The sequence below is a fragment of the Pogoniulus pusillus genome, chromosome 6 (assembly GCF_015220805.1).
Source record: "Pogoniulus pusillus isolate bPogPus1 chromosome 6, bPogPus1.pri, whole genome shotgun sequence".
Classification (NCBI taxonomy): domain Eukaryota; kingdom Metazoa; phylum Chordata; class Aves; order Piciformes; family Lybiidae; genus Pogoniulus; species Pogoniulus pusillus.
This window is the reverse complement of record NC_087269.1, coordinates 37,982,992-38,010,650: the sequence shown is the minus strand read 5'-3', so window position 1 is coordinate 38,010,650 and position 27,659 is coordinate 37,982,992. Positions and strand designations below refer to the sequence as shown.

General features: G+C 42.6%; 1 protein-coding gene across 1 annotated transcript in view; it reads left to right on the top strand.

Annotated features, from left to right (window-relative positions):
* Positions 1–27,659, top strand: part of ADAM12 (ADAM metallopeptidase domain 12) — a 258,735-nt gene that overhangs the window by 207,991 nt on the left and 23,085 nt on the right. Inside the window, exons 12-16 of the mRNA XM_064145307.1 lie at positions 9,093–9,270; positions 15,158–15,247; positions 17,224–17,419; positions 27,192–27,300; positions 27,408–27,606. Coding sequence (XP_064001377.1) covers positions 9,093–9,270; positions 15,158–15,247; positions 17,224–17,419; positions 27,192–27,300; positions 27,408–27,606 — 772 coding nt within the window. The remainder of the gene's footprint in view (positions 1–9,092; positions 9,271–15,157; positions 15,248–17,223; positions 17,420–27,191; positions 27,301–27,407; positions 27,607–27,659) is intronic.

Here is a 27,659-nt window from a genome sequence, read left to right as displayed (position 1 = left end):
CCTAGTCACAGCACCTGAAGTGAGGTTACTTGACTGCGCTCTGGGGAACTGCACCATCCCCATGGTCAAATGAATATGAACCTAAAGCATTTGTGTGTGAAGTTTAAACATCTACTTGGAAAGATTTTCCTTTCACTAACTCTGGAAATTTGATTGTAGGACAACAAACCATTACCATTGCACATCAATTAAATTAACTGTGAGTGCTGCATGTTCACGGTTATTTACTGGAAGTGTAAAAGCCACCACGTAGTGAACGTGACAAAAGCTGCAGGAGAAAATCCAGGCTTGGTTTCTAAATCACTGACCATGAACTCAGTCAGCAAGAGCTTTGATGTCATGTATAACTACATGGCCCAATTCCATGCTCTACTTTATTGATGCTCTAGGGATTAAAACTATAAAAGAGGAGCAAGAGAGTAAAAAATAGGCTAGAAAAATAAGTCTGAGTTGTCAGACATCTAGTGCTTTTGGAAGCAAACATCCATTTTAATACTTTTTTTATATAGAAAACCACTCTGTATTTTTAGTTAGGGCCTTCCAGCACTGATAAAAAAGGTGTGCCACATCAGCTCGGGGACTGGTGTCTTATAAGAATACTCTCATGTGATGCTTGCAAGGACCTACATATCTTCCTGGAGCCCAAAGGGTCCCTCAGTTAGCCTTCTCCTATTTGTCCTGGGGTTTTGCCATTTTCAGAAGCTTTGGGGTCTCCCATTTATTGTGCTTGTGGGATCTACTTCGACTGTATTTGTGTCTTTCACTTTCAAAAGTACTTCTAAATGAAGACACTGTTTAAACTGTAGATTTTAAAGACCTTTGATATTATGGTACTTATCTGATTTTAAACAATTGCTATTACAATGTGAGGGGCATGAAGTAATGTGTAACGGCAGAACTCGCTACATGAAGGAATCTGTAGTGTTTGAATACCTATTTCTATATCAAAGACATTTTGATTTTATCTCCTGCTGAATGCCTACTTCTGTGAGGTTCTTTATGCTTACTAATTCATTAACATGCGTGCTGTACAGAGTAGCTGAAGTGTCAAAAAATGTCATCTTAATAGCAAATTTGGTTTTATTTTAGGAGGCTCATATCTCGTAGGAGACCATAAAAAAGATGTTTTCAAGAGATGGAGAGCAGTAATAATGTCTGGAAGGTTAAAACCAAGGGGGATGCTTTTTAATGGAAAAGAATTAAGTCAATTTAGGTGAGGAGTTAGAGGAGGCTAGAAAACTCTCACTGTTTCTTGAAACCAACACCTCACTGGATCTAGAAGTATTCATGTCTCTTGAGTTACTACCTTCTAGAGGGTCTTTCTTGTGTTATTCTCTCTACTGCTGTCATTTTTTTCTATGGAAGAAAAAAAAGTAATTTATAGATGAATTTAAAAATCAAGTCTACTCCTACCTTTTAAGTAAGAAAAAAAATATTTCTAGGGTGCTGTGCAAGACTGGAACGTGCAACAGAAAACCTACGTATGTGTGTGTGAGTCATTCTGCACAGTCTGAAAGAGAGGGAGCTTAAACTCACATCTTCTGCCTCCAGTGAAAATACTTGAGCTGCCCTTTCCTCTCCAGATGCTCATGAGCCCTTCTGCACCTAAAAATCAAGAATTCTGGAGACCAAATTTGTCAATATCTGTATTTGTGAATCCTAAAGTCCTAAAGTTGAGGCAGCCACCAAGAGACAGAAATGTTCAGCTCAGAAATGGTGTTGTCATGGAAAGGGTTGGAAATTCCTCTACTTGACTAGTGAAAATTCTGACTCAGCTGAAACCCAGCACCCTTTTTTGTCTTTGAGCACCTTCATGCTCCTAAAACTCATGGCTGATGCCTAAAATATTTCCAGATATGGATCAATTTTTCAAGCGTTCTGGACAAAGCTCAAGCCCAGTTTTCTTCACTTCTGAAAATTAACTAGTCAACAGTTGTTTCAGTGAATATGCTCTGGAAAATCAAAATGCCCTTTTAAAATTAATATCCTCTCCAATTATCCTATCACCTCAGGGAGGAAGGCCTGGTGGTACTTAATAGAGCTCTTTGGGGCTGTCGTGCATTTTAATTGAGTGAATAATTGTGAAACACTTCAGGGCCTTTAGGTAAAAGGCTCTATTGTATAAACATCACTACAATGCTGAATAATCAGGTTGTAAGATGGGCTGGAATAAATGAACCCTATAAATAGAAATATCATTTATATATGCATATAATGTATGTGTGTATATAGACCATCATTTTAAAGAGTTTAGGGCAAGTAACTTTAGAGAAGTTCCTACAGTTCCTGAATAAGAATCAACTTGAGATTAGATAGTGATAATTATTATAATCAAAATACTAAGTTTCAAACTACTGTGAATCTGCAGTTTATCCTCCTGTGCAAGACACAGAGAATTGCCAGAAGCACTGGTGGTGTAACTTCAGTGATGCTTCTTGAGAAACAACAAAATTTGGTGTGTTTTCTGGTGTAGGAACATCAAGGACGTAGAGCTGAACTACTAAATGTTTGGACACCTGAAGACATAGGTAGACATAGTTTGGAGGAATCAGGACAGATTATCATAGAGTCATAGAATCAACCAGGTTGGAAGAGACCTCCAAGATCATCCAGGCCAACCTAGCACCCAGCCCTAGCCAGTCAGCTAGACCATGGCACTAAGTGCCTCATCCAGGCTTCTCTTGAACACCTCCAGGGACGAGCCCATTCCAATGCCAATCACTCTCTCTGGGAACAACTTCCTCCTAACATCCAGCCTATACTTCCCCTGGCACAACTTGAGACTGTCACTTCAGAAGGCTTTCCCAAGGTTTTGTTGCAATACAGTGGTAAGGTTTGGAATGGAGCAAAGATCTCCTGCAACCTAAGTCAGTGTCCCCTAGGGAATTTTCCCAATGCAACTAGGTCAAACGCAGCAGTGATGAACATGGCACACCAGCCTCAGCAGTGGTATGGGTGCCAGGTCTGTAGCTGACCTGCTAAGTCACCTTGCAGGGATCAGTGGCCACTTTGTTTCTCCTGAATGCTTTGTCTGTCCAGTCTCTTAAGATTATAATTTTCTGAGGCAGTGGCTCTCTCCACTTTTGTGCTTGTACTCTCTTATTGTTCATCCCATTAGGAGGGGGAATGCCTCAGAAATGGAGTTGATGGAGCAAAAAAAGAAAAACAAGCAGCATGATGTTGAATTGCATCGACAAGGGCATCACCAGCAGAGATAAAGTCATTATTTCACTCTGCTCAGTGTTTGTTAGGTCACATCTGGAATATTGTGCTCAGTTGTGGTCCCTGTTATGCAAAAAAGATGTGGACAGGCTAGAGAGGGTCCAGAGGAGAGATACAAAGGTGATCAAGGGCCTATGAAGAAAGGCTGAGAGAAATGGATCTGCTCAGAATTAAGAAAAGAAGGATAAGTGGGACCTTATCATCATGTTTCAGTATTTAAAGGGTGGCTACAAAGGAGTTGGAGACTCCTTTTTTAACAGCAGTCTCATGGAAAAGCTGAAGGGTAATAGGTACAAGTCACTCCTGGGGAGATTCCGGAAGAACAGGGGAGAAAATGTTTTCCCAATGAGAACAATCAGCCATTGGAACAATCTCCCCAGGGAAGTGGTGGAGTCCTCAACACTGGATGCTTTTAAGATCCAGCTGGACAGGATGCTGGGACATCATGTCTAGACTGTGCTTTTGCCAAGAAAGGTTGGACCAGATGATTCTAGAGGCCCCTTCCAGTCTCTTGTTCTATGATGCTATGAACTTTCATAGTTCATGTGGGGGAAAAAAAGTCTATGCTGGGCAATGTGTTGCTAGCACAAAGAATTTTTTGTTCTTAAAAGGGACTTGACACAGTGGTGACGCCACTTCACTTAGTGAAAGGAGGCATCTAATACAGGCTAAATGCAAAACTACAGGAAAGAAACTGGCATTTGGATGACTGAAGTGCTTGAAATATAAATGAACGGGACAGGAATCAATTACTCTTACTCCTCTGAAGCTCTTATTTGAAGGAGCAGTTAAAGCTATATTTGCTGGGAACTAGGATGTCCGTTGCTTGACATTAATCACTTTTAAGCACCAAGGAAACATTGTGGAATGCTGTAGATTTAAGAGGGGTAGAAAGACTGACATTATTGTCCTTGCTATAAACCCCCTCATGAAACTGATGTAGTGCTTTCCTTGGTGTTGAATCCACAACCATAATGGTTTGATGAAGTGATTCAGTGTGTATTAAATCTACAGATTCAAGCAGCATAGAAAATATGTGGGCTCTTCAGCATCTTAGAATAGGAACTAGGTTGGACTGAAGTTTCCTTTCTCTTCCCAACTAAAGATAAATAAGGATCTATAAAAGAAAATGTCTCAGGTGAAGGATAGGGGAATTACTGATTGCTGATGAATTTCTTACCTCTGGACGGTTCCAGTGGCCTATATGAGGATTAAATTGGATGATCGCTCTATGTCCCTTCCAAGTTCTAATGTTCTGTGATTCTGTAATGTTCTGTGGTATGAGCTGCTAGCTGGGGGCTTTTCCAATATAGAGTAAGTGTCAGAGCTGCTACAGAAAACACAAATATCCCTGTATATCATGTCACTGAAGTCTTGGAGACAGGTCAGGGACTGACTTTACTGTGGAGACCCCACTAACCTTTTCCCACCCATAGGTAGTCATTCCAGGTGAGGTCTGAAGCCTCTTGACAGGGTAGTATTAGGAAGCTGACTGTGTTGGTTCAGAGGATGAGTTTCTTTCACATGACCGTTACTTTGTCATTTTTCACAGGCTCCAGATTCACTGGAGCTAAAGCTGCTGACATCTGATATCTGTAGCTTCCCTTCTCATCTGCTGCGGATTTCATGCTTCTGATAAAACAGCTTTAAAGTTGCAAAGGCAGCCAAAAATGTAGCCTAAAATCGTGCTGATCAAATGCTGTGGCTGTTCCATGGGATTACTTTATTATTATTATTATTATTATTATTATTGGCCAAGTACATGAGGAGTGGTTGTGTGCCAGAATATCATGGTATTAAAGATCAATTAGGTTTCTAACAACATGCCAACTGGCATCAATTGATGTGGGATCTTCTCTCTATGGTGTGGTTACCCTTCTGTTGCTCTCTGTTTCCACTTGCTGGGTTAATCTCTGGTTTTGCCTTGCTTTATTTCAGGCTTACTTGGTAAAGAAAAAGTATTTTCAGAAAATGTCATCGAGTAACATGTGCTGCACTGATGTCAGCTGAGGAAATCAGTGTCAAGAGCAGGAAAAGCCAGAAGATGAATGGATCCCTTAGTTCAAAATAGGAAACAGCTTTAAGTTCCTTTGAGGGGAAACAGAAACCTCATTCATTAACAATGACACTATTTTACCTCTGGTATAGAGTAGGGATTCTGTTCTCCTGGTGACAAACAGACACAATCTCACACTCATGCAAATGACCCTGAGCGATCATGGATACAAAGGAACAGCCCTAAAACACTGAGATTATAGACTGCTGAGCTGCTCTCGTGGTGCCTGTGTGGCTGAGACATATGGCACAAGGGAAAATGCATTATTGGTGTTGCTGATTTGATTTCAGTCTGTGGAAGGTGTATCTGTCCTCCTGTCTCATCTCGGTGGATATCAAAGTAAATCTGTGTCACTGAAGTGAAGCCTCTTGCCTTGATGATGCAGTGTTCATTTATTCATGCTTTGATACGAGGATCGTGTCTGATCAAGTACTCATGTGTTTTGTGCAGGATTCATCAGTCAGGTGTATTTGGATTGCTTGGGTTGATTCTGGCGTTTGATAGTCAGGTACATCCATCTACTTGGGCGTAGTCACATGGACAAAATTTTGGGTTGTTTTGTTTTGTTTTTAACCAAACTAAGAGCTGGACAGGAATCCGTGGTGTCCTGTTAGGAACACCTTCAATTGCTCAATATAAAACGGTCAATAGAAAGTTTCCCAAATGCTTTTATTTTCTGTTCCATTACTCCAAGTACCTTCCTATCTTCCCTTGAGGTCGGCTCACAGTCTGGCTCCTGCCTCATGCTATTCTGAAATTCCTTTCTTTATCTCAGACACTGTCATGTTGCTAAACACTGATATTTTCCAGAAATCAGCTTTTAAAGTGGAGATGCCTATTAACTTTCTGAAGTTATATGAATCACAGAACTGTTTAGTTTAACTAGACAAGCCCACTAGTGATGTATAAAATTATTTTCCTCCTCAGGGTAATGTTTATGTTCTTTTCCAATGAGCTGGCTGTTTTATTGCAAGGAATCTGTAAAAGAGGTAATTTAAAATAGGAACAAAATAAATTTTGATTTGTGAGGTACCCATAATCTTTCTAGAAGACCCTAATTAAGCTCCTTATATCAGCACAGGAAGCTTTATCACATTTGCAATTGTCAAGCATTTACTTTGGTAATAGAAATGATCCCTTTCTGCTAGCTATAAGTAACTTTGTTCATGGAATCACAGAATCCCAGCATGGCAGGGATTGGAATGAACCTTTGGAGATCAGCTAGTCTAACCTCCCTGCTAAAGTAGGGTCGCTCACAGTAGGTTGCCCAGGGTCACAATGTCCAGGTGGGTTTGGAATCTCTCCAGAGAAGGAGACTCCACGACCTCTCTGGACAGCCTGTTCCAGGGCTTCAGCATCCTCATAACAAAAAAGCTTCTCCTTATGTTCATATTTAACTTTCTTTGTTCTAGTTTGTGCCCATTGTCCATTGCCATCATTGGGCACCACTGAAGAGAGTCTGGCCCCATCCTATAGCCCACCATGCTCCAGCTATTGATCAGCATTGGGAAGCTCCCCTCTCAGCATTTTCTCCAGGCTAAACAGCTCCAGGTCTCTCAGCTTTTCCTCCTCACGGAGATGCTTCATCCCACTCATTGTCTGTATAGCCTCCACTGGAGTCTCTCCAGTAGTTGCCTGTTTCTCTTGAACTTAGGAGCCCAAAACTGAATACAGCATTCCAGATGTGACCTCACTAGGGCAGAGCAGTGGGGCAAGAGAATCTCCCTCCACCTACTGGGTACACTCTTACGTAATGCACCCCAAGAGGCCATTTGCTTTCTTGGCCATGAGGGGCACATGTGCTGGCTCATGGTGAAATTGCTGTCCACCAGCATGCTCAGCTCCATAGAGCTGCATTCCAGTGTATTGATAATCCATCATCTGTTGTGAATATTAATCTTTGTGTGAATATGAATTTTGTTCTTAATATTCAAAAAATTGGGAAAATTCCCTAAGATTCTTTGGAATTTTGGTTGGCAGGAAGTAGTTGCACAGAATTAAACAGCTTAAACAATCAGAACTTGAAAAATAGGAATGTGAAAACAGGAAAAATTCTAACTATGCTTGTGGAGCCTTGGCGTTCATTCCAGCATATGTACTCATGACATGTTTTGGTCCCTGAGTAAGTCTCCTGTACAAAGATGCTTTCAAACTCACAATAATGATCCCGAGGTAAAATACAATGTATTCCAGGCAGAGGAAGAACTGAGTTGATGCTGCTGAGCTGCTAGTGCTAGCTGCATACATGTGGCTGATTCCCACTTAACGAGGCACAAATGAGGAAAGGCAGGGAGGCTCAAAGGCAGAAAGGCTGAACGCAGAAAGGGGTGGTTTCTACATCACCCCCCTTTAAATACTTCAGTCTGAAAATCAAACTGGTCAATAGGCACTAGCACCATTGTTCTGGCCAATGAATTCAAAGCTTCATGCCTCCTTTGACCACGGAGGCACATTGAGGGGCAGCACAAGACACCTGATATGTGGTGCTAAGCCCCTAGTCCTCAAGGCTTTGCTCATCTGACTCAATTTCCTAGACCCACAACAGGATGAGGATAGCAAGAGTTAAATCAGCCTGGCAGGATGTATGCCCTACCAGAATATCCAGCAGGTCAACCTCTCCCTCCACTCTTACAGGGAGTTATTCTTTCACAAAGGAAGCTTTCCATTCCAGGATATTAGAAAAAGCAGTAGAATAATCCAAGTCTGAAGTTCAGCACTGCAGAACCTCTATCTATTATTTTTCTTGTGTAATTGTGCCTTAATAATGTGTGTGATACAATGCATTTAGAGAACAAAGTCCAGTCATCACCAGATTGGCTCCCTGTGCTGCCAGAATGCTAAATTGCTGCTGGACCACAGAGCAGCAGTGACGAAGGCATCAAGTCTTAGGGGAGATGATGTTTAATGGCCTGGTTGTGTAGATTCAACATAACCATAAACACATTTTGGTGCAGAGAAGCCAAAGGAGATGACACTGATGGACAGATACAGCTGCCATTGCCACTTTGTCTCATACCTGAGTCAAACTGCAAACACTTGTTAGTAAAATTAGAATTAAATCCTCCAACAGAAAAGCCAGGAATTATCTGGTAATATTTATGCTCCTCTGGATTGCTTTGCTAATATTGTCCCTGTATTTTGCAAAAGAAATCAAATCTCTGCCTCTACAACAGGGCCAAATTCTGCTCTAGCAGCATGAATTGAAAACATGGGTATTTGCAGTGATATCTTTACAGTCATTCTGTTTTAAACTAAGAACTGTATATGCTTTAATCATGAGATCCCCAAGCTCAGCTTTGATGAATTGCAGAAGCAGGATCTTATCAAGTAACTCAGTGTTTTTCTCTATTTATTTTCCTGAAAAGAGCAGGAAGTTTGCCATACTGCAGAGCAAGACAAATGAATTTGCCATTTAAGGCTGCATTTTCCATAAAGGATTAGGATGTTTTGCAGGAATCTTCCTTGCAAGCCTTGCATAATGATCAAAATTTGCACTATAACTGCATATGCAAAAGGAAAGAAGGAATTCCAAACATGAACACTTCCAGTCTTTAACAGTAGCTACAGATTTAAGTGAAAATGATGGAAATTCCCTTGCTCATAGTCAGAAATTATCATAAATGGGCTTGGCTCAATTTTACAGTGAACTGCTATATCTCAATCCCATTTTAAAAAGGCCAATAATAATTTTAAAACGAATGTACTCTTCTTGTTTGTGCACAGCTGTGTTAAAAGGTCACCAACGTGACAGGAGAGAGATGTTTCACCTGATAATGCAACCTCTCTTTTTTTTGTCTCTGTATTTATCTTCCAGCTATCCATTTCCCATGGTATTCAGTAGCTGCAGTAGAAAGGACCTGGAAAACAGCCTGGAAAAAGGAGTGGGAATGTGCCTATTTAATTTGCCTGAAGTTAAGGAGTCCTTTGGTGGACAGAAATGTGGCAATGGCTATGTGGAAGACGGAGAGGAGTGTGACTGCGGGGAACCTGATGTAAGACACCTCCCGACAATTGCTGCTCACCTCATGTCTGCAGAGTTTTAAGAGTAAAGAACCACTTTGACCTGGTTAACACCATTTGGTGCACAATAGAATTCTCCCTTCTCTGCTTCTATCTTATCAGCTTAAACCTGCGTCCTCAGACACATGAGGAAGTGTTGCTCATCCTGCAGCTGAGTTGCTAAATTCAGGCAGGGTGTTGTGGAGGGGGAAATTGATTAGAATCATAGAATCAACCAGGTTGGAAGAGACCTCCAAGATCAGCCAGGCCAATCCACCACCCAGCCCTAGCCAAGCAACTAGACCATGGCACCAAGTGCCTCATCCAGGCTTTGCTTGAACACCTCCAGGGAATGGGCTGCCCAGGGAACACCTCCCTGGGCAGCCCATTCCAATGCCAATCACTCTTTCTGGGAAGAACTTCCTCCTAACATCCAGCCTAGACTTCCTCTGGCACAACTTGAGACTGTGTCCCCTTGTTCTGTTGCTGGTTGCCTGGGAGAAGAGGCCAACCCCCACCTGGCTACAACCTCCCTTCAGGTAGTTGTAGGCAGCAATGAGATCGCCCCTGAGCCTCCTCTTCTTCACAATGAGATTTTCCTTTGCCTCTGGCCAATTACCTTACTAACAGAAATAGCCTTTATTGGCTCCCCAAATGCTTGCTACTTCGTCAAAGATCCTTCCATTTAGTTTACGTTATTTAGTTATATGCCAGAGGACTGCTCAGGTCAGGAGGAGATAGGCAAAACCTGGGGATCAAATAATATCCAAGTTGACATCCTTATCCCTTCAGCATGCCATGCTCACTGGCTGAATTGAACTCCTCTCAGAATATCTGAATTAAATACATCAGCAGATGAGGGATTTGTTTCCTGTGATAAATATGGTTCTGCAGACAAAATAGACCAGGGCAGTTAAAACAGCAAGATATTGCTGTATCCTGCCTATGCAGTGTATTGGATTTACACAAGCCATAAGGATTTCCTGACAGTTCTCTCATTCTTCAGGGTAACAAGGTTGAAGAAAGCAGCCTTATCTTCTTGTTTAAAGTCAAGAGAGAGCAAGCAGCTTGCAAATGTCTTTCTAACCCAGTTATCTTTCTCATTTTCACTTCTGAATGTTAGTGATACCTTTTCAAGTCAAAGCCACTTAATGTCAATGAGCACTGACTTGATTTGCCTCCTCTTTCTGTGCTTCTCCATTGTAATTACTTTGGGAAAGTGAAGCTTGGGCCCAATTAAATTAATTTAGAATGTGCTGCTATAATCTGAGTGGTACCAGAATACCCTTTACGTTAGTTAATAACTCACTGCCCAGTCATTTATACCAGCTGAGTTTGGGCAATAGTGTTGCAGTATTTTCTGGTATGGAGAGCAGTGCCATAATCACAGAATGGCTTGGGTTGGAAGGGACCTTTAAAGTTCATCTACTTCCAGCCTGACTGCCGTGGGCAGGGATACCTTCCACTAGACCAGACTGCTCAAGGCCCTTTTCAATCTAGCCTTGAAAACTTCCAGGCAGAGAGCATCTGCAACTTCACTGGGCAACTTGTTCCAGTGTTCCATCACTCTCACTGTAAGGAATTTCTTCCTAATATCCAGTCTGAATCTCCACTCTTCCAGCTGAAAGTCATTATTTCTTGACTTGTCACTGTAAACCATTGTAAAAGGTCCCTCCCCAGCTTCCTTGGAGGCCTCTTCAGGTACTGGAAGGCCACTATGAAGTCTCCCTGGAGTCTTTTCCCCAGGCTGAACAGCCCAAACTCTTGCAGCTTGTCCCCACTGGGGAGGTGCTCCAGTCTAGTCATATTTTTCATATTACCTGAATTAAAACAGCCTGAATATGTAGATGTAGGACTCATGTTCATCAAGTGCTGGTAACCTTCTTGAGTATGCTCCCTAGCCAGCAAGAGTTTAAGACCTGACAAAGGATGACAATACCAGAAAGCTCCAGCCTCACTGTGGATTATGCTGCCAAACACCTCTGACATGCTAGAGTGTCATAGAAGCATCTAATCATTTTGGCTGGAAAAGACCTTTAAGATTATCAAGCTCAGCTATTAGCCCAGCACTGCCAGGTCACCACTAAACCATGTCCCTCAGCACCACATCTACAGGGGTTTTAAATCCTTTCAGATATAGGCACTGCACTGCATCCCTGGGCAGCCTGCTCCAGAGCTTGAGAGCCCCTTCAGTGAAGAATTTTTTCTCCTCATGTCCAACCTAAACCTCCCTGCACACAACTTGAGGCCACTTCCTCTTGTCCTACCACTTGTTACTTAGGAGACCAATGCCCATTTTGCTCCAATCTCCTTCCAGGGGACTGTAGAGTATTTGTAGTTGCACCTGTGTAAGGAAGGTTAAAGTAGATCATACAGAGAAATAGAGAGAAGGTGGAAAAAAAACCCAAAACACCTTCATCTCTGAGAACTGAAAGGTGACAAATGTGGTTAAATTTATAACAGGCTTCAGGGGGGAACAGAAAACTACAAATTGGTAAATCAGACAAATTACTTCCAAATGTGATTAAGAGCTAGCGCTGGAACAGCTGTGACATGCCAGGGACAAGTCAACACAGCTTTTGTGCCAGAAAGCATTGTCTTACCAACCTATCACAGAACTTAACAAGTGGATGGACGGTGATGATGCTGTTACTGCAACCTGTTAAGAATTCAGAGAAGCTTTATACCAAAGCCTTTCATCAAAGGAGACTAAGCAGCTGCATGGACAAAAATTGGGTTAAAGGGTAGGAAATACATCGAGGTGTAAAATGCCCATTTTATGCAGTGGAAGGAAATCTGTTGTGATGCATCTATGAGATGTGCCCTGGGGACTACACAATTCAGCGTATTCATAACCAGCCTGGGAAGAGGAATACTCTTGAATTCACTGATTGTATTAGTCATGATGGTAGAGATGAAAGCTGGCTGTGAAGAACTGCAGAGGAACCTTCTGAGACAGCTGACCTGCCTATTAAGATGACAAGTGGGATTCAGTATGGAGTGATGCACATTCCAAGTATCACATATATGATGATGGACTCTGACCTGACTCTAACCATAGAGGAACAAGACTCCATATTGTAATAAACAGTCCCATGAAAATGTCAGCTCAGTGCTCCAGAATGCTCTAAAAGGTAAATAGGCTGTTAGAAATTACTAAGGCAGAAATAGGAGAACAAAACAAAGCACCTGTAAGCCTCTATAAATCTGTCATGTGCTGCATGTGCAGTTCTGTCCTCCCCATGCCTGATCCTAGGAAGGATAAAACAAAATGATAGAAAGGTTGAAATCAAAGCAGTAAGTGGTTCAAAGTTTTGGAGAGATTATGGCTGGAAAAACAAGAAAATGAAGGAAAATGCAACAGAAGATGATAAAATTCTGGGTGCAATGGAAAGAGTGGAGAAGGAGAGATTGGCCCCCAACAAAGTCTGTGCAAATGAAGGTAGAAAGTGGCATGTTTTCAACAAGCAGAAGGAGCTGTTCCCAGACTGTGTCATTTACTTGTGAGTTCTTTCCACTGAATGTTAGAGGTGCTAAAAATACCTGTGGAGCCAAGGGAAAGACAGGACACTAGGAAGGTGTCATGTATGTGTGATCTTATTCTTATCCTTAATCATCATCTGCTGGCTGCTTTCAGGAGGATACAAAGCTGGAAGGGTTATAGGCTAACCTGGTATAGTCTATCTTCTTAGAAAAGTAGGGTTGAAATTAAGATGGTAGTGTTGAGCATATTCTCAGTGCTGACCAATATCTAAAGGGCAGGGGCAAGACGATGGGGACAGACTCTTCTCTGTGGTGCCCAGTGAAAAGACACAGGCAACTGGCATAAACTGCACTATGAGAAAAAGACTTCTGGAGCCTTGAAGCAGATTGCCTGGGGAGACTTGGCAAATCCTTCTCTGCAGAGATTCCAAACCCACCTGGACATTGTGACCTGGGCAACCTGCTGTGGGTGATCCTGCTTTAGAAGGTGGGTTGGACTAGATGATCTCCAGAGATCCTTTCCAACTCCCACCATGCTGGGATTCCATGATGTCCTGTCTACAGTATCCAACATCTCATAAGTGGTGCTAGAATTGCTGTTGTGTTAGTCTGCCCAAGATGGTCTCATGTGGCTGGGATGACCTACATCAAGAAATCCAATTCCCATCATTGCTGTTGCTACCAATAACTAACAACAGCAAACTGCAACACAGCAATAGTTCTGAATGGCACCCTCCTGAAATCCTTGTGGCCTTTTTCTGTTTGCTTGCCTTTTTATGTTAAAGCCATTCCTGACAAGTTAATAAGCCCAGGCACCAAAACTATTTACCAAGGTCATTCCCTGCAGTGGGTAATAAGAGAGTGAGCAGCTGGAAATTCCAAAGGCTGCAGCAGCATAATTCAAAGAGATGTATCTTTATCCCAAGCTGCCTGCTGAATGCCGATTGCTTTCCGCGGCTGCTTGCTGCAGGACCAGATGACGGGGTATGGGAGCTGACTGCAGAGGTACAGAGGAACCTTAATTGGACTGACACTGGTTTTCTCCACTCTGCTTCACTCAGGTTGCTGTGGAGGTGAACTTATAAAACGTATTTCTGAGCAGAGGAACATTGCTTTTTAAATACAGCGGCTGCACAGAAGTATTTGCATAACCTGCTGCCTTAGGGCATGGTCCAAAATAGGTGCAGGAAGTTCTTCCACTGCTTCAGAGAAGCACAGTTTGCTTTGCAGAGTCAAGCAGATATTATCTAAGAAAACAGCAAAGTGCTGAGAATAATTGTCTCTTCATTTGTGAGTGCAGTGGTAGCCCCATCTTCCAGTTGGAAAGCTTTACAGAAGCCAATAAAGTAAGAAGAGGCTGTGAACATCATTCTAACCCACTCATTTATTCCCATCTCTTCCCTATGTTGTTAGTGATCCCTTGCTAAGTCAAACCGACTTAACACAGCTGAAGAGCAATTTTATCTGCTGCAATTTGCTTTAGAGAGATGAGATTCCAGCCCAGCTGATGTAACTTGCAGCTTGTGAGCATAATCTTAGGAAAACAAATCCATTATTTTTCTGAGACTTCTTCACTAGCTCATTGTACTGAGAATAAAGTTTGCAAGGGCCCATACATGCCACCATCTAATCCCTAAGTGTGAAATTGGGATGGATCAGTCAGAATGCAATTCGGACTCATTTCGTTTCTCAGAGCTCTCTTGCTGGCATACCCTGATAAGAGATTTCATAGAACAGTGTCATCACCATTTTTATTTTTGAGGTTTTGGTGTCAGGCAACAGGCTTCTTGCAATGCAGATGTCTGGGGAGCAACTGTTACAAAATAGAGAGCTGCAGCCATGATGCTCAGTAACTGCAACACAGGTCCTAGATCCTCACCAGAGGCAATGGAATTACCCTGGTTTTTTTTGTGGTAACTAAACACCCTACTGCTGTATCAGGCAATGGTGTCAGTGCACTTTGCTTGTTTGGGATATTTGGGATTAAATGTATAATTAGAATCAAGAATGGTGGGAGTTGGAAGGCAGCTATGGGAATCATTTAGTCTGACCCCTCTGCTAAAGCGTGGTCACCCACATCAGGTTGCTCAGTATCACAATGCCCAGGTGGGTTTGGAATCTCTCCAGAGAAGGAGACTTCACAGCCTCTCTGGGCAGCCTGCTCTAGAGTTCCAGCACCCTCAAGAATAAAGCATCCTCCCAGTGACTCCTGGGGTTTTACTGCAATTATTGTGCCTTTTGAACCTGAGGACAGACAAGACTGTTTGGTTCAAGATGTAGAATTTCATGCATAATTCATCATGTCATGCTTACCTTTTCTTGGCAGAGCTATAGGCAGCCTCTTGGTTTAGAGCTCGTGACAGAAAGTCATCTGCTGTGTATTTTTCCTCTATCTAGGAATGTACCAACTGGTGCTGCAATGCAACTACCTGTACTTTGAAACCAGGAGCAGTGTGTGCGCATGGACTCTGCTGTCAGGACTGCCAGGTGAACCAACAGCAACATTTCCTGTCTGTGTGGGGTGGGCAGAATTCCAGAGTCTTCCCAACTCCAGAGCAGTGAGCAAGGGTGGAGAACCACCAAATTGGCATCATTAAACATTAAGACACGTGCATTTCATGTAAGCAACTAAAACATAATCACATTGTGACAGCCACTGAAGGAGCAGATGAACAGACCTTTTTAATAGTGTCTGTGTTGTTTGTAACCACTTCATCTACTCATGCAAAACCTCCTTCATGAGCATTTGGTTGCTTTGATTTTTTATTTTCCCCCACACTTATATGGTAGTTATGCTCTGACAAGAACTCATTAAGTGCTGGACCCTCATTTTATGGGAAGACTTAAAATATTCATTCTGTCAACAGCACATGTATTTTTTAATGGTAGATCATCTTATGAAGTCCTAACATACTGTAAAAAGCCAGCTTGCCTCAGGCATTTACCTTCTTCAGTGCTCAAACCATCTCTTGCATATGGTCTAATAAAGCTTTCAGCACATGTCCATTGTGTCTGTGGCAACCATCTGCCTGAAAGCTCAGCAGCAGCAAGCTCTCAGAACAGCTAGAAATGCTTTTCAGCCAAATCAATTTGCATGTCTTTTTACTTTTAACCACAGGCATGGTGGGGCTGTAGTTACAATTCAGTGCTACTCCTAGAGTGCACCCACCTTGTCTGGTTGTGGTTGATACATGAATGTTCAAATTGTCGTGCTCCACTGTCACTAGCTGCCTTCAACTCTGAAAAAAAGATGTCCCTCTGTAGGGAAAGCTAGACAGGAATAGTTATATGGAATAGTTGTGTTGAGTGCTTTGGAAAAGATCCTGATGCCACTGAGAGAGGGTCATTGCTATGAGGAAATGTGCCCCCATCTCTGAAAGCTGTCAGGGAGGTAAACCTAGAGTCAGGTGGGAGGGTGGCTTTATCATAGAATCATAGAATCAACCAGGTTGGAAGAGACCTCCAAGATCATCTAGTACAACCTATCACCCAGCCTTAACCAATCAACTAGACCATGGCACTATGTGCCTCATCCAGTCATAACACTTAACATAATGCTACGTGATCACCCGGCTGCCCTGGCCACTGCCGAGTTATTGTAACCATACAGAACTCTTTAGGTCAGAAAAGACCTTTAGGGTCATCGAGTCTGACCATTAACCCACCACTAAAACATGTCCCTCAGCATCATATCTGCAGATCTTTTAAATCCCTCCAGGGATGATGACTCCACTACTGCTCTGGGCAGCCTATTCCAGGGCCTGACAACACTTTCCTAATGTCCAGCCAAAGCCTCCCCTGGTGCAACTGGAATCCATTTTCTCTTGTCTTATTGCTTGCTAGTTGGCAGAAGAGACTGACCCCTACTTGGCTTCAGTCTTCTTTCAGGGAATTGTAGAGTAAGAAGGTCACCCTTCAGCCTCCTTTTCTCTAGACTAAACAACCCAGTTCCCTCAGCCACTCCTCACGAGACTTGTTCTCCCTTTACCAGCTTTGTTGTCCTTCTCTGGACCTGTTCCAACCCTTCTTCTAGTGAGGGCCCCAAAACTGAACCCTGTTTTCAAGGTGAGCCTCATATGGACAAAAAGGTTTCTGCTCTGAGTTTTGGCCCGTGCTAAAGCGCATCTTTTGCATTATAGCCCAAATTGTTTCTGTGCCTGTGTGCTTAGGCAGGACTGGAGGAATCTATTTTAAAACTAAGCAAAGGCTGGGTTTACCTTCTGAAGCAAGCCACGTGAGCCATGGTTGCAGCTGCAAATTCAGTTTGAGGCTCCTTCCTGCCAAAACCCTTTACAACATGCATCAAATGTCTTTAAAGAGCCGTGCAATCCTTACACTGTTCTCTGCAGTCAGTTGGTGCAGAGCCTGTGGACAGAGCCATTCATGTACCATGTAGGTTGTACCACTGCATACCTCTGATTGAGTGGAATTACAGCAGCTAAGGGGTTTTGTTTATTTTGCAGTTAAAACCAGCAGGAATTTCTTGCAGAGAGTCAAGCAACTCCTGTGATCTGCCAGAGTTTTGCACAGGAGCCAGCCCTCACTGCCCAGCCAACGTCTATCTGCATGATGGGCATGCATGCCACATGGTGGATGGTTACTGCTACAACGGCATATGCCAGACCCATGAGCAGCAGTGTATCACCCTCTGGGGCCAAGGTGAGTTTAGGAACCAGAAGATATGTTTATGGCATAGACTTGGGGAGGGAAAAAAAAAAAGAGAGAAGAATGTGTGATTTGGAAAAATTTTATGCAGTGCCAATCTGTGTTCATTCTTTTCTGAAATGGGGAACTGAATAATGAGGGAATCATTTTGTGATTCATTTTCTCCCTGATTTGCAGTTGTGTTCATTTCTTGCAGCAGGAGGTAGAGAGCAGCAGTAATTAGGTTCATACTGCCCCAAATGTCTTCTTGAACTTAGACAAATGATTTGATACTGACTTTGCTATGGCATCATGTCACCCTATAAAGTGATGAATGTTCTTGACAGGTTGAAATCACATCCCTTTTTGGACTAAGATGTAAGCTTCCTTCTCTGTTTGAAACGGCTCATCTGAGAAACACATATCATAGAATCATAGAACGGTTTGGAAGGGGTCTTGAAACTGCACAGGGAGGTAGTGGAGTCTGTTTCTGGTGGCATTCAAAAGCCATGTGTCTCAGTTCTAATTTAAGTTCCCAGAGACTCAAATATATTTGGTAGAACCAATAACATTTTTTATAGAGTGCCCTTCCCTCTTCCCCCTTCTTTCCCAAAAGAAAGGAATTAGATGTAGAGAGAGGAAAGGGTAAGCACACCCAGATAAATAATCTCACTCTGATTTGGAAGCTAAAAAGAAGAAAAGTTTAACAATAATTTCAAAAGGTATCTGAGGTAGGGAAGTTACAAAGGTATAGGGAAGGGAAAACAAATACAAAATGTGCAAATACAACCTGGCTTTGATGGTGATGGCCACGTGGTAAGAACCAGGAACACGATGATGGTGCTGGTAAGCAGGGAGTGCAGAGTGAGAGAGAACAGGAAGACCCCCTGTTTTTATAGACCTTTAGACAGGAAGGGGGGGTGGGCTAACCATGAATCACCTGGTGGTGTTCAGACCCACTCTCTAGGGAGGGGTCAAGACCACCTAGGGCCAGGTTCAAGGTCACTCCCCCTGGAGGGTTAACCCTATACACCATGTAAGCATTTCTGTTTGGGATATGGTTTGGTGGCTATGGTAGTGTTGAGTTGATGGTTAGACTTGATGGTCTTAGAGATCTTTCCCAGTTGAAAGAAGTCTATGATTCTTTGGGAATGTACTTACTTTATTTCAAAAGTCCAGCAGTGTGAGTTCTTGGGTGATCTAAACCAAAGAGTATCCCAGGAAAACAGCTCCCCTTTCTGTAACATCCTGTGAACATTCCACTGAAACACAAATGCTAACTCAGCATTTGGCTGTTGCCTCCTTCATCACTGGGGACATGTCATCTCTCCTTCAACACCTCACTTGCCCCCCTCTCTCAAATGGGAAAACCATTTTTACCTCTCCTGAAGAGAAGCATTATTTAGAGATAGGTTTTATTATCTCTTTCAAGCTAACTTTTTGAGCTCCCTTAGCCTCTTTTAATGTACTGAAGTACATCCTTGCTTTTAACTCTGTTCCAAAACATATGTACCAATATAATGACAGACAGATGTTTTCCTTGGTCCCTCATCCAAAGTTTATTGAAGAATTTATCTGTTATCCTCACAGGAGCTTGGAGTATTCACAACTTTTGTTTTAAATAGCATTAAGATATCTCAAGAAATAATGCCAGTGATAGAGATAGCAGGTTAGCTTGGTCAGGTGGGTATAAAAACACATTAGAGGAGGTGCAGTTCAAAATTAAACTTCCCCCATGGAACAAAGCATGCATCTAATCTACTTTGAATCCCACTCATGCTGTAGAGTTAATATGAGCTCATCTAGGCATGTACAGTTGTAGTCTCCAGTTTTAGTCATATTGGGATTTTTAATCCCCTGGATACAGAGACATTTTCTGTTACATAAAGCAAAATCTCCTTCTGAACCAGTTTCCCAGGCCATGGAAAGTTACTCGGTCAGACTTAATAATTTCAGGCACAGAGAAAAATGCAGACAAAGGTCAGGGAGCTGAATTGCTACAGCTCCCTTGCCAGGTCTGTTTCCTAAGGCAGCAAGTCCTCCAAGCCCCAGGCTCTCCTAATTCTTTGTTGTCTTCCTTCTTGGGACAATTCAATATGGGCACTGCTGTGCATGGAGTCTCTAGTGGTCAAGGCTACAGATTTCTGCTTATGAGAAAGATGACTTTACTAAGAGCAGAGCTCTAGCAGACTTTAACTGGAATATCATTATCTGTCTTGGGAATACCCAAGGATAAAGATTTTGAAAGTGAGGATGGGACATTACCCAACCCAAACTGAAAGAATTCATTTTTATCACGTTTTTGAAGTATAAGTTAGAAACAGTGCCAGTAAAATAAGCCTTCACTGTAGGCAGTGGCATTCAAGCAAAAATACAAGGCCATTAAAGACTGAATATCTGCCATTTGAGTTCACTTATGGGTTAGAGTAGGAGCAGGCAGATGCAGAGTGGAAATGGACCACAGTTAGGTGGGTCTTGCAGCTGGAAATATATCATGGTGCCAACTGAAAAGAAAATCTTTCCAGCCTTATTTGCAGAAGAAAGAGAGACTTGACACTGTAAGATGTTGTTTCCATACTGCATATCAAAACAATCCATTTGATTTTGCCCCTCTGCTCTGCTAAGACCCCAGCTGCAATGATTGGGCCAGCTCTTGAAGCCTCAGCACGAGAGAGACATGGACCTGTTGGAGCAGGTCCAGAGGAGGCCTCTGCAATAATCTACTGTGAGGCCAGGCTAGGACAGTTTGGGATGTCCAGCCTGGAAAAGAGAAGGCTCCAGAGAGACCTTCTTGTGGTGTTTCAGTACTTAAAGAGGTCCGTAAGAGAGCTGACTTTTTGTCAGGGCTTGCTGTGCCAGGACAAGGGGCAATGGTTTTAAACTAAAAGAGGGAAATTTAGACTAGATAGAAGGAAGAAATTTTTTACACTGAAGGTGGTGAGACACTGGCCAAAGTTGCCTGTAGAGGTGGTGGATGCCCCACCTCTGGAACCACTCCAGGTTAGATTGTTTGGGGCACTGAGCAACATACTCTAGTTGGTGATGTCCTTGCTGACTGCAGTGGGATTGGACGAGATGCCCTTTAAAAGTCTCTTACAACTCAAACCATTCTATGACTTCAAGCTATTACCAGACTGTTGCAATGTATTAGAATTCACTTTAATGACTGTGTGTGTTGGATGATGGAACAGTTGTTTGGTTTATTCTTTTGAAAAAGAATAAACCAAACAACTATATCCTGTAAAGACCAAACAGGTAATAGTTCGTTTACATTAATTCCTTTCTTCCCTCTTCCCAGTAGGAGAAAACTATGCAGAACAAAACACAACAACTCTTCTTAAAATAGCATTCAGCATATTGAATTCCTTATCAGTGTCTTCTTATGCATATTGTTCTCTATTCATCAGGTTACAGATGTCCAGCAGCCCAATGATAAATGCCAATCCTTGTATTTTTAGATCTAGTTAAAGAAATATGATGAGCACTGTCAGAGCTTGTTCACATTAGCCACAGGAGCTTGCTCTCAGAAAGAAGTACTGGCGTTTTCTTGGGTTTGGGGTTTTTCCTTGATGTTTGCTTTTTGCTTGTTTGGGGCTTTTTGGTTGATTGGTTATGTTTGATTTTCTTTTGTTGTTGTTGTTCTTGTTGTTCTTGTTACTTGCAACAGATACATTCAAATCAAGCAGAGGAATGTTTTGTGCTATTCCCTATCTGTGGTAGCATGGAAAGCTTTGTGTGAAAGAAAATAGGAGCACCTGGGGACAGTCTGAAAACAGCCATGGATTTCTCTTAGAGGCCAAGTTTATAGAAGCATAGAATGTCAGGGGCTGGAAGGGACCTCAAGAGATCATCTAGTCCAGGCCCCTGCCAGAGCAGGATCACCTATACCAGATCACACACAAATGCATCCAAATGGTTCTTGAATATCTCCAGAGGGAGTCTCTACAACCTCCCTGGACAGCCTGTTCAAGTGCTATGTCACCCTCACAATGAAAAATTCCTCCTCAGGTTCACATGGAACCTCCTTTGCCTCAACTTCTACCCATTGCCCTTTGTCCTGTCGCTGGGCATCACCGAGAAGAGGTTGGCTCCATCCTCCTGGCACTCACCCTTTACGTATTTATACACATGAATGAGGTCACTCCTTAGTCTCCTTCTCTCCAAGCTAAAAAAGCCCCAGCTCTCTCAGTGTCTCCTCATGAGAAAGATGTTCAAATTCCTAAATCATTTCAGTCTGCTCCTAAAATACAGATTTCACTCTCTCACCTTAATTCATGTCATTTTTGTCCTTAGGAAGAAACACTTATGAGTAGCTTGTGACCTTTTTTAGTTTCATATTCAGATTGCTCTGCTCTGACCCATTTACAGTCATGTGACAGAGATATATAGACAGTAACACACTAGTGTATTGCTTGCTACTCCACTGGCATTTTCACAGAGCAGCCAGATACAGAGATAAAGCTACTTAAGAGAGAAAAATTATTGATTGCCATGGAACAGAAGATTCTCACCTTCAGACTCATGGCTTTTTCTACACTGACAAGAAAACAATCCCTTAGGGAAGGAGAGTAGATGTTTTGTCCTAGACTTCCAGCATGGTGGGTTGGAGACGACCTGTGAGGATCATCCCGTCCAACTGCCCTGCAAAAGCAGGATCACCCACAGCAGGTTGTTCAGGATCACAATGTCCATGTGGGTTTGGAATCTCTCCAGAGAAGGAGACTGCACAACATCCCTGGGCAATTTGCTCCAGGGCTCCAGCACTCTCACACCAAAGTTTTTCCTTACTTTTAGATTAAACTTTCTGTGTTCCAGTTTGTGTCTGTAGCACTTTGTCCAGTCACTGGAAAAAGAATTAAGCCCCATCTTCTCAACCATCACCTTTAAGATATCGATCAGCATTCAGAAGATCCCCTCTCAGCCTTCTCTTTTCAGCAGTTTTTCCAGGTACAACCCTACAGGCAAAATAGATGATTTTCCTTGCCAAGTTAGCTGGCCAAACCATTGATAACTGCTCTTTGTTGAATTACTGATTTGGCTGAACACTGTAAAGACTTGAATTCTGTAAAATCAATTGATGGTGACAGATTTGTGCCCAGGCTTTTTGTTTTGAAGGTGCAAAAGACATTAAACTGTATTCTTCTAAGTCATATTCTCATATACTGCCTAAATGCAAAAAAAACCCACCCCACCAACTCCACCCTATTTTGGTTTTGCACAGTCTCAACATCAGGGATAACCAAGATGAAGAAAACAGGCAAAGGGAAGCTTGTGAAAAGTCTGCTTTGTATTATCAGGGCAGTAAAATAATCTTAGTGAGATATAAAATCCAGATGCAAATCACAGGACACAGAACTATGTTTTTGTTATTATATTTGGCTGATCTAAATTAAAGTTATTAGTAATAACAATAACCTGCTGAAATAGGACAAGTGGTGATGGTTTTAAACTAAAAGAGGGAGATTGAGATTAGAGAGAAGTAAGAAATGTTTTACATGGAGAGTGATAAAATGCTGGTCCACGTTGCCCAGAGAGGCAGTAGATCATAGAATCAACCAGGTTGAAAGAGACTTCCGAGATCATCCAGGCCAACCTATCACCTGTGCCCTGTCCCTGGAAACATTCCAGGTCAGGTTGGATGGGGCTCTGAGCAACATGTTCTAGTTGAAAATGTCCCTGCTGACCACAGTGAGGTTGGACCAGATAACATTTAAAGGTCCCTTCCAACCCAAACCTCTATGATTCTATTTTCATTTAGCTCTAGAGTTGTTTGTGGTGCTAGTTGGCATAGCCCAAACAGAATTCCAGTTTGCTACCCAAGAGTTTGGGACTTTTCTTTCCCTTCCATAATGCTTGTATATGTGGGGTTTTTTCTAGATGTCTTGAGACAATGTTGGGAACTGAACTGAAGAATCTTTCTTTTCCACTCTCAGCCTGATACTGGCTGTTTCTCTGTCCCTGGAATCAGCACCATGGTCAGAAAATTCTCTCTTCCATTTCAGGAGATGGTGATGGGTATTTTCTCATCGCAGCAGGGCTTGCACTGATCTGAAATGACACAGCACTTCTGTATCACTTCCAAAAGCATAGAACATCTCTTATTCTGCAGTAGAGAAAGAAGTGGGCTCATCAATATGTGCATTTGGAGGGGAAAAAGAAAAAAAATATATTTCCAGGCTGATGACTGCAGTGGTGAGCTTTGACCTTCTGCAGTAGGAAACGGCTGATTTAATCCCTTGAATAAGGCTCGGTGTGAGCAGGCTGACAGCACCTTAATTACAGGGTCATGATACTATAATTATCAATAGCAAAGTGAAGTAAACTCTTCTCTTGCAGCTCAAAGAACTTAATAACCACTGGAAATCTTTCACAAATCATTTTCCCTTTGCCAGTAGAGGTAACAAAATAGAGAAAGACGTGACTTTCTGCTTCGGTTTATGCGGTGCAATCATGATGAATGAGCTTCTTCCAGAAACACAGCATTGCAATTCTCTTCCTTAAGCCTCCTCCAAAAGCCTCCTTTTATCTTGGTAGCTCCATCTGTTCAGCTTTTTACACCCTGATATGTTTTCATCTATAAAAAAGTCCAAATATTGTGGGAAACCAGTTAGGAGAGGGAACAGCCAGCTGAATCCCAAGCAACAACGTGCTTTGGTTTGATACCAAAGACAGAAAACAAGGCTAGGTTTTGATTTCCAAGCTGCAGATGATCATTGGGTAGCAGGTGTTTTTATACACAGACTGCTCTGAGCCTGGCAGGGGAGAGTTTGGGGGTTTTTGTTTCCATACTTCATGAGGTCTTTTTCCTTGTCAAGTATTATGGAGTCACAGCTCAATGTCTGAGCCCTGCAAAGTGCTGCACATGTGTTTTTCTTCCTGGGGCTGCTGTCCATCATGTGTAGCACACTTGATTCCTACATTCAAAAATCCAACCAAACAGAAAAGCAATTTCAGGTGAAAGAGGAAGCTGAATGCCCCAAACTCTAGGATTTCTGTGAGCTCTTTTTAATAACTTTTCTTGTTTTAAATGAGTGTTTGTTAGATCAGAGCACAGGATATTAGCATTCCTTTTGCTACTGGCACCTTTTGGAGCCACAGGTCACTGCAGAGAAAACACATCTTCCTCTGGGCTGCTGCTGCCACAACTCCAAGGAAGCCTGCAGTCATGACAACCTTATGCCATTGGCTGAACTAATTGGAGCATGAGACTCCCAGCCAAAAAAATCTTGATACCCATAGCAATTGCACATGATCATGGTAGCATGATACCTTTGGTGAGGTAGGTCTGAGCAAGCTAGTCTGTGTAGATGTGGGCAAAAAAAGCAGTTTTCTCTTGGCCTTTTTCTTACAGCATGTTTCTTTGCTTTCCCTCCAGTTCTGAGCCCCTCAATTCAAGAGAGATGTTGAGGTGCTGGAACGTGCCCAGAGAAGGGTGACAAAGCTGGTGAAAGGCCTGGAACACAAACCCTATGAGGAGAGGCTGAGGGAGCTGGGGTTGTTTAGCCTGGAGAAGAGGAGGCTCAGGGGGGACCTCATTGCTGTCTACAACTACCTGAAGGGAGGCTGTAGCCAGGTGGGGGTTGGTCCCTTCTGCCAGGCAACCAGCAACAGACCAAGGGGACACAGTCTCAAGTTGTGCCGGGGGAGGTCTAGGCTGGATGTTAGGAGGAAGTTCTTCCCCTCCCCACCCCCTTCCCTTTTAAAGCCAGCATAGGATATGCTAATATTTGTATCAAGCTGAATGGTTAATGTGCCTGCCCTGGAAAGACAAGAAGGAATCTGCGTGTTGAAAATGGAAATGTTACTTTTGCTTTTTTCACAGTGCCTTGTCCAGATGCTTTTGTTGATCTTCTGATTATTGCTTGTGGTTCAATGAAAAGAGGCAAAAGAATCCTGTATGAGTCCCTTTTAATAGTGCCAGATTTGAGAAATATTCTGAACTCAGCAAGCTTGATCATAATCTTGCAAAGAATCTCAAGCTCTTGTTTTGCTCTCCAGGGAACCAACAGCTCATATTCTGTTCCTTCTGTGCTTTTCTTTCTGAGTTTTCCAGTTGCAGTATGTAAAAAACGTTAGAAAGAAAAGAGGATGCTAGCTTAAGCCTCTCCAAGCCCTAATATTTTGCCCTTAATAGCATTAGATGGCTGTTCAGCAGTATGTAGTATTAGTCAAGCTTCCAACTGTGAAATGCAGATTATTAATTGAGTCTTTAATCTCAGAGTTATTAGTCAAAAGACCCACACTAACAGCAAGTTTTACAACCACATTTGTGTTTTCTTCACCAGGAATTTGACCCTGTTTTGCTTTTTTCTTTTTTCAAGAACTACCTCTTTGAAGGCTTGCAGGATAAATTATTTGCTTTACCAGCAGTTAGAGGCAAACACACTTGGAAGTGGCTCAAAACATTGGGGGGAAAAAAGAATCTAGCATTAAGTCAGATATTCTGTCTCTGTTAAAGATCAGGGAGAGCTGTAGGAATGCTGTACTGTCAGGCTCTTTGCATCACTTGCTGCCAGTGCTTTTTGGGTTCTGCTTGGATGATCTATCAAGAGTACAAAAATGTATCTAGCAGATATCCATGAAGAGTTTTAGCCAGTGTATCTCCTTCCTGCACTGTCTCCCTCAAGCAAGCCTGTGTATTGGAGTGGTTTAAATGTTGGCAGTGATGTGACTGTGTTATTAGTTATCTTCATAGGAAGAAATTATGGGATACTAAAAGGTCCTAGCAAAGGGCCTCTTAATCTTGTAAGGAGCAGCAATTGCTGGCTAGGAATAAAAGCCATGCTTCGCAATAGGACAAAGGGATTAACTCTAATTCATAGGCTAATTAATTGTTGCAACAGTCAAACCAGGGAAGTAAATCCTCCACCACTTAGACATTCCAGATTGGTCATAATCTAGGGGAAAACGGGCAGGAGATTGTGTGCATAAGACATTAGAATAGATGCTCTAGAAATACCTTTTAACTTCTAGAATGTAGAGATCAGCAATCTGTCTGCAGAAATGTTTCCAGTGCTACTCCCACCAGGGAAGTTCCTTTGCCATTAGGATATGTCTCCACCATAAAAGGCTGCACTAGATAAGAAGCAGATGCTGCCTGTCTTCCCAGATTCCTAATTCTACCAGCATAGTAGAAACAACCCTTCTTTCAAGCCAGTCTTTCCTCTCAGGAGTGGATTTACTGAGGATTAAGGTGGGGATAGATTGCCCTCCTCTCCCCAGTACATTATCCCGAGATAACAGCAGAATGTTCTATTTGCCATCCCAGTGTGGTCATGGTTTTACAGACAGATAGCATTGAGTTTGCAACTGGTTGGGTTTTTTTTCTGGTTTCTTGTTCTGAGTTGCACTTAAAAATGCCCTTCTAGAAAAGTATTCTCTTTGGCTTCATCTTTTGGGGTCTCACTAAAATGACATGGACTTCTGTGAAACAAAGTGGCTTACCTGACCAACTGGCCTTTGTCTTTCATCACCAAACTAGATTTGGTACTTGCTACAAATGTTTGTGTCCTAGGAGGATTCATAAGAGGGATATCATCAAGAGAAATTCTGAAAGAGAATGAGTTCTGCATTGTCTTGCTCAGCAGTGCCAAGAGAGACAAACAGCAGTGGAAAGCCCACACATCCAGGCTCTTCAATTAACATGCTGATCCAGCATGACTAGGTTGTTGTACTGCATCGGTATGCAGATCACATCCTGCCTTCCCCTAAAGCATCAGTGGAGCTCAAAGAACATTATTAAAAACACCTTGTCTGAGATGGAAGTTCTGATTAGGTTTTGTTTCAGGTGCAAAGCCTGCTCCTGGGATCTGCTTTGAGAGAGTCAATTCTGCAGGGGATCCTTATGGCAACTGTGGCAAAGACTCCAAGAGCTCCTTTGCTAAATGTGAACCCAGGTAGGGTCTCTCCCTGCAAAGACAGGGACAGCTGCAAGGGTGGTGGGAGATGGCTTATAACATTTCCAATTACTGAACTAATCATTGTGTTTGTTTACATCCCTCAGAGATGCTAAATGTGGGAAAATCCAGTGTCAAGGAGGAGCAAATCGACCTGTGATTGGTACCAATGCTGTTTCCATAGAAACTAACATCCCACTTCAGGAAGGTGGCAAGATTCTGTGTCGGGGTACCCATGTGTATTTGGGCGATGATATGCCTGATCCTGGCCTTGTCCTGTCGGGAACCAAGTGTGAGGATGGAAAAGTAAGGCTCTGGAATACTCCCACACAAGGAGCACATTGCTATCCTCAAGCTGC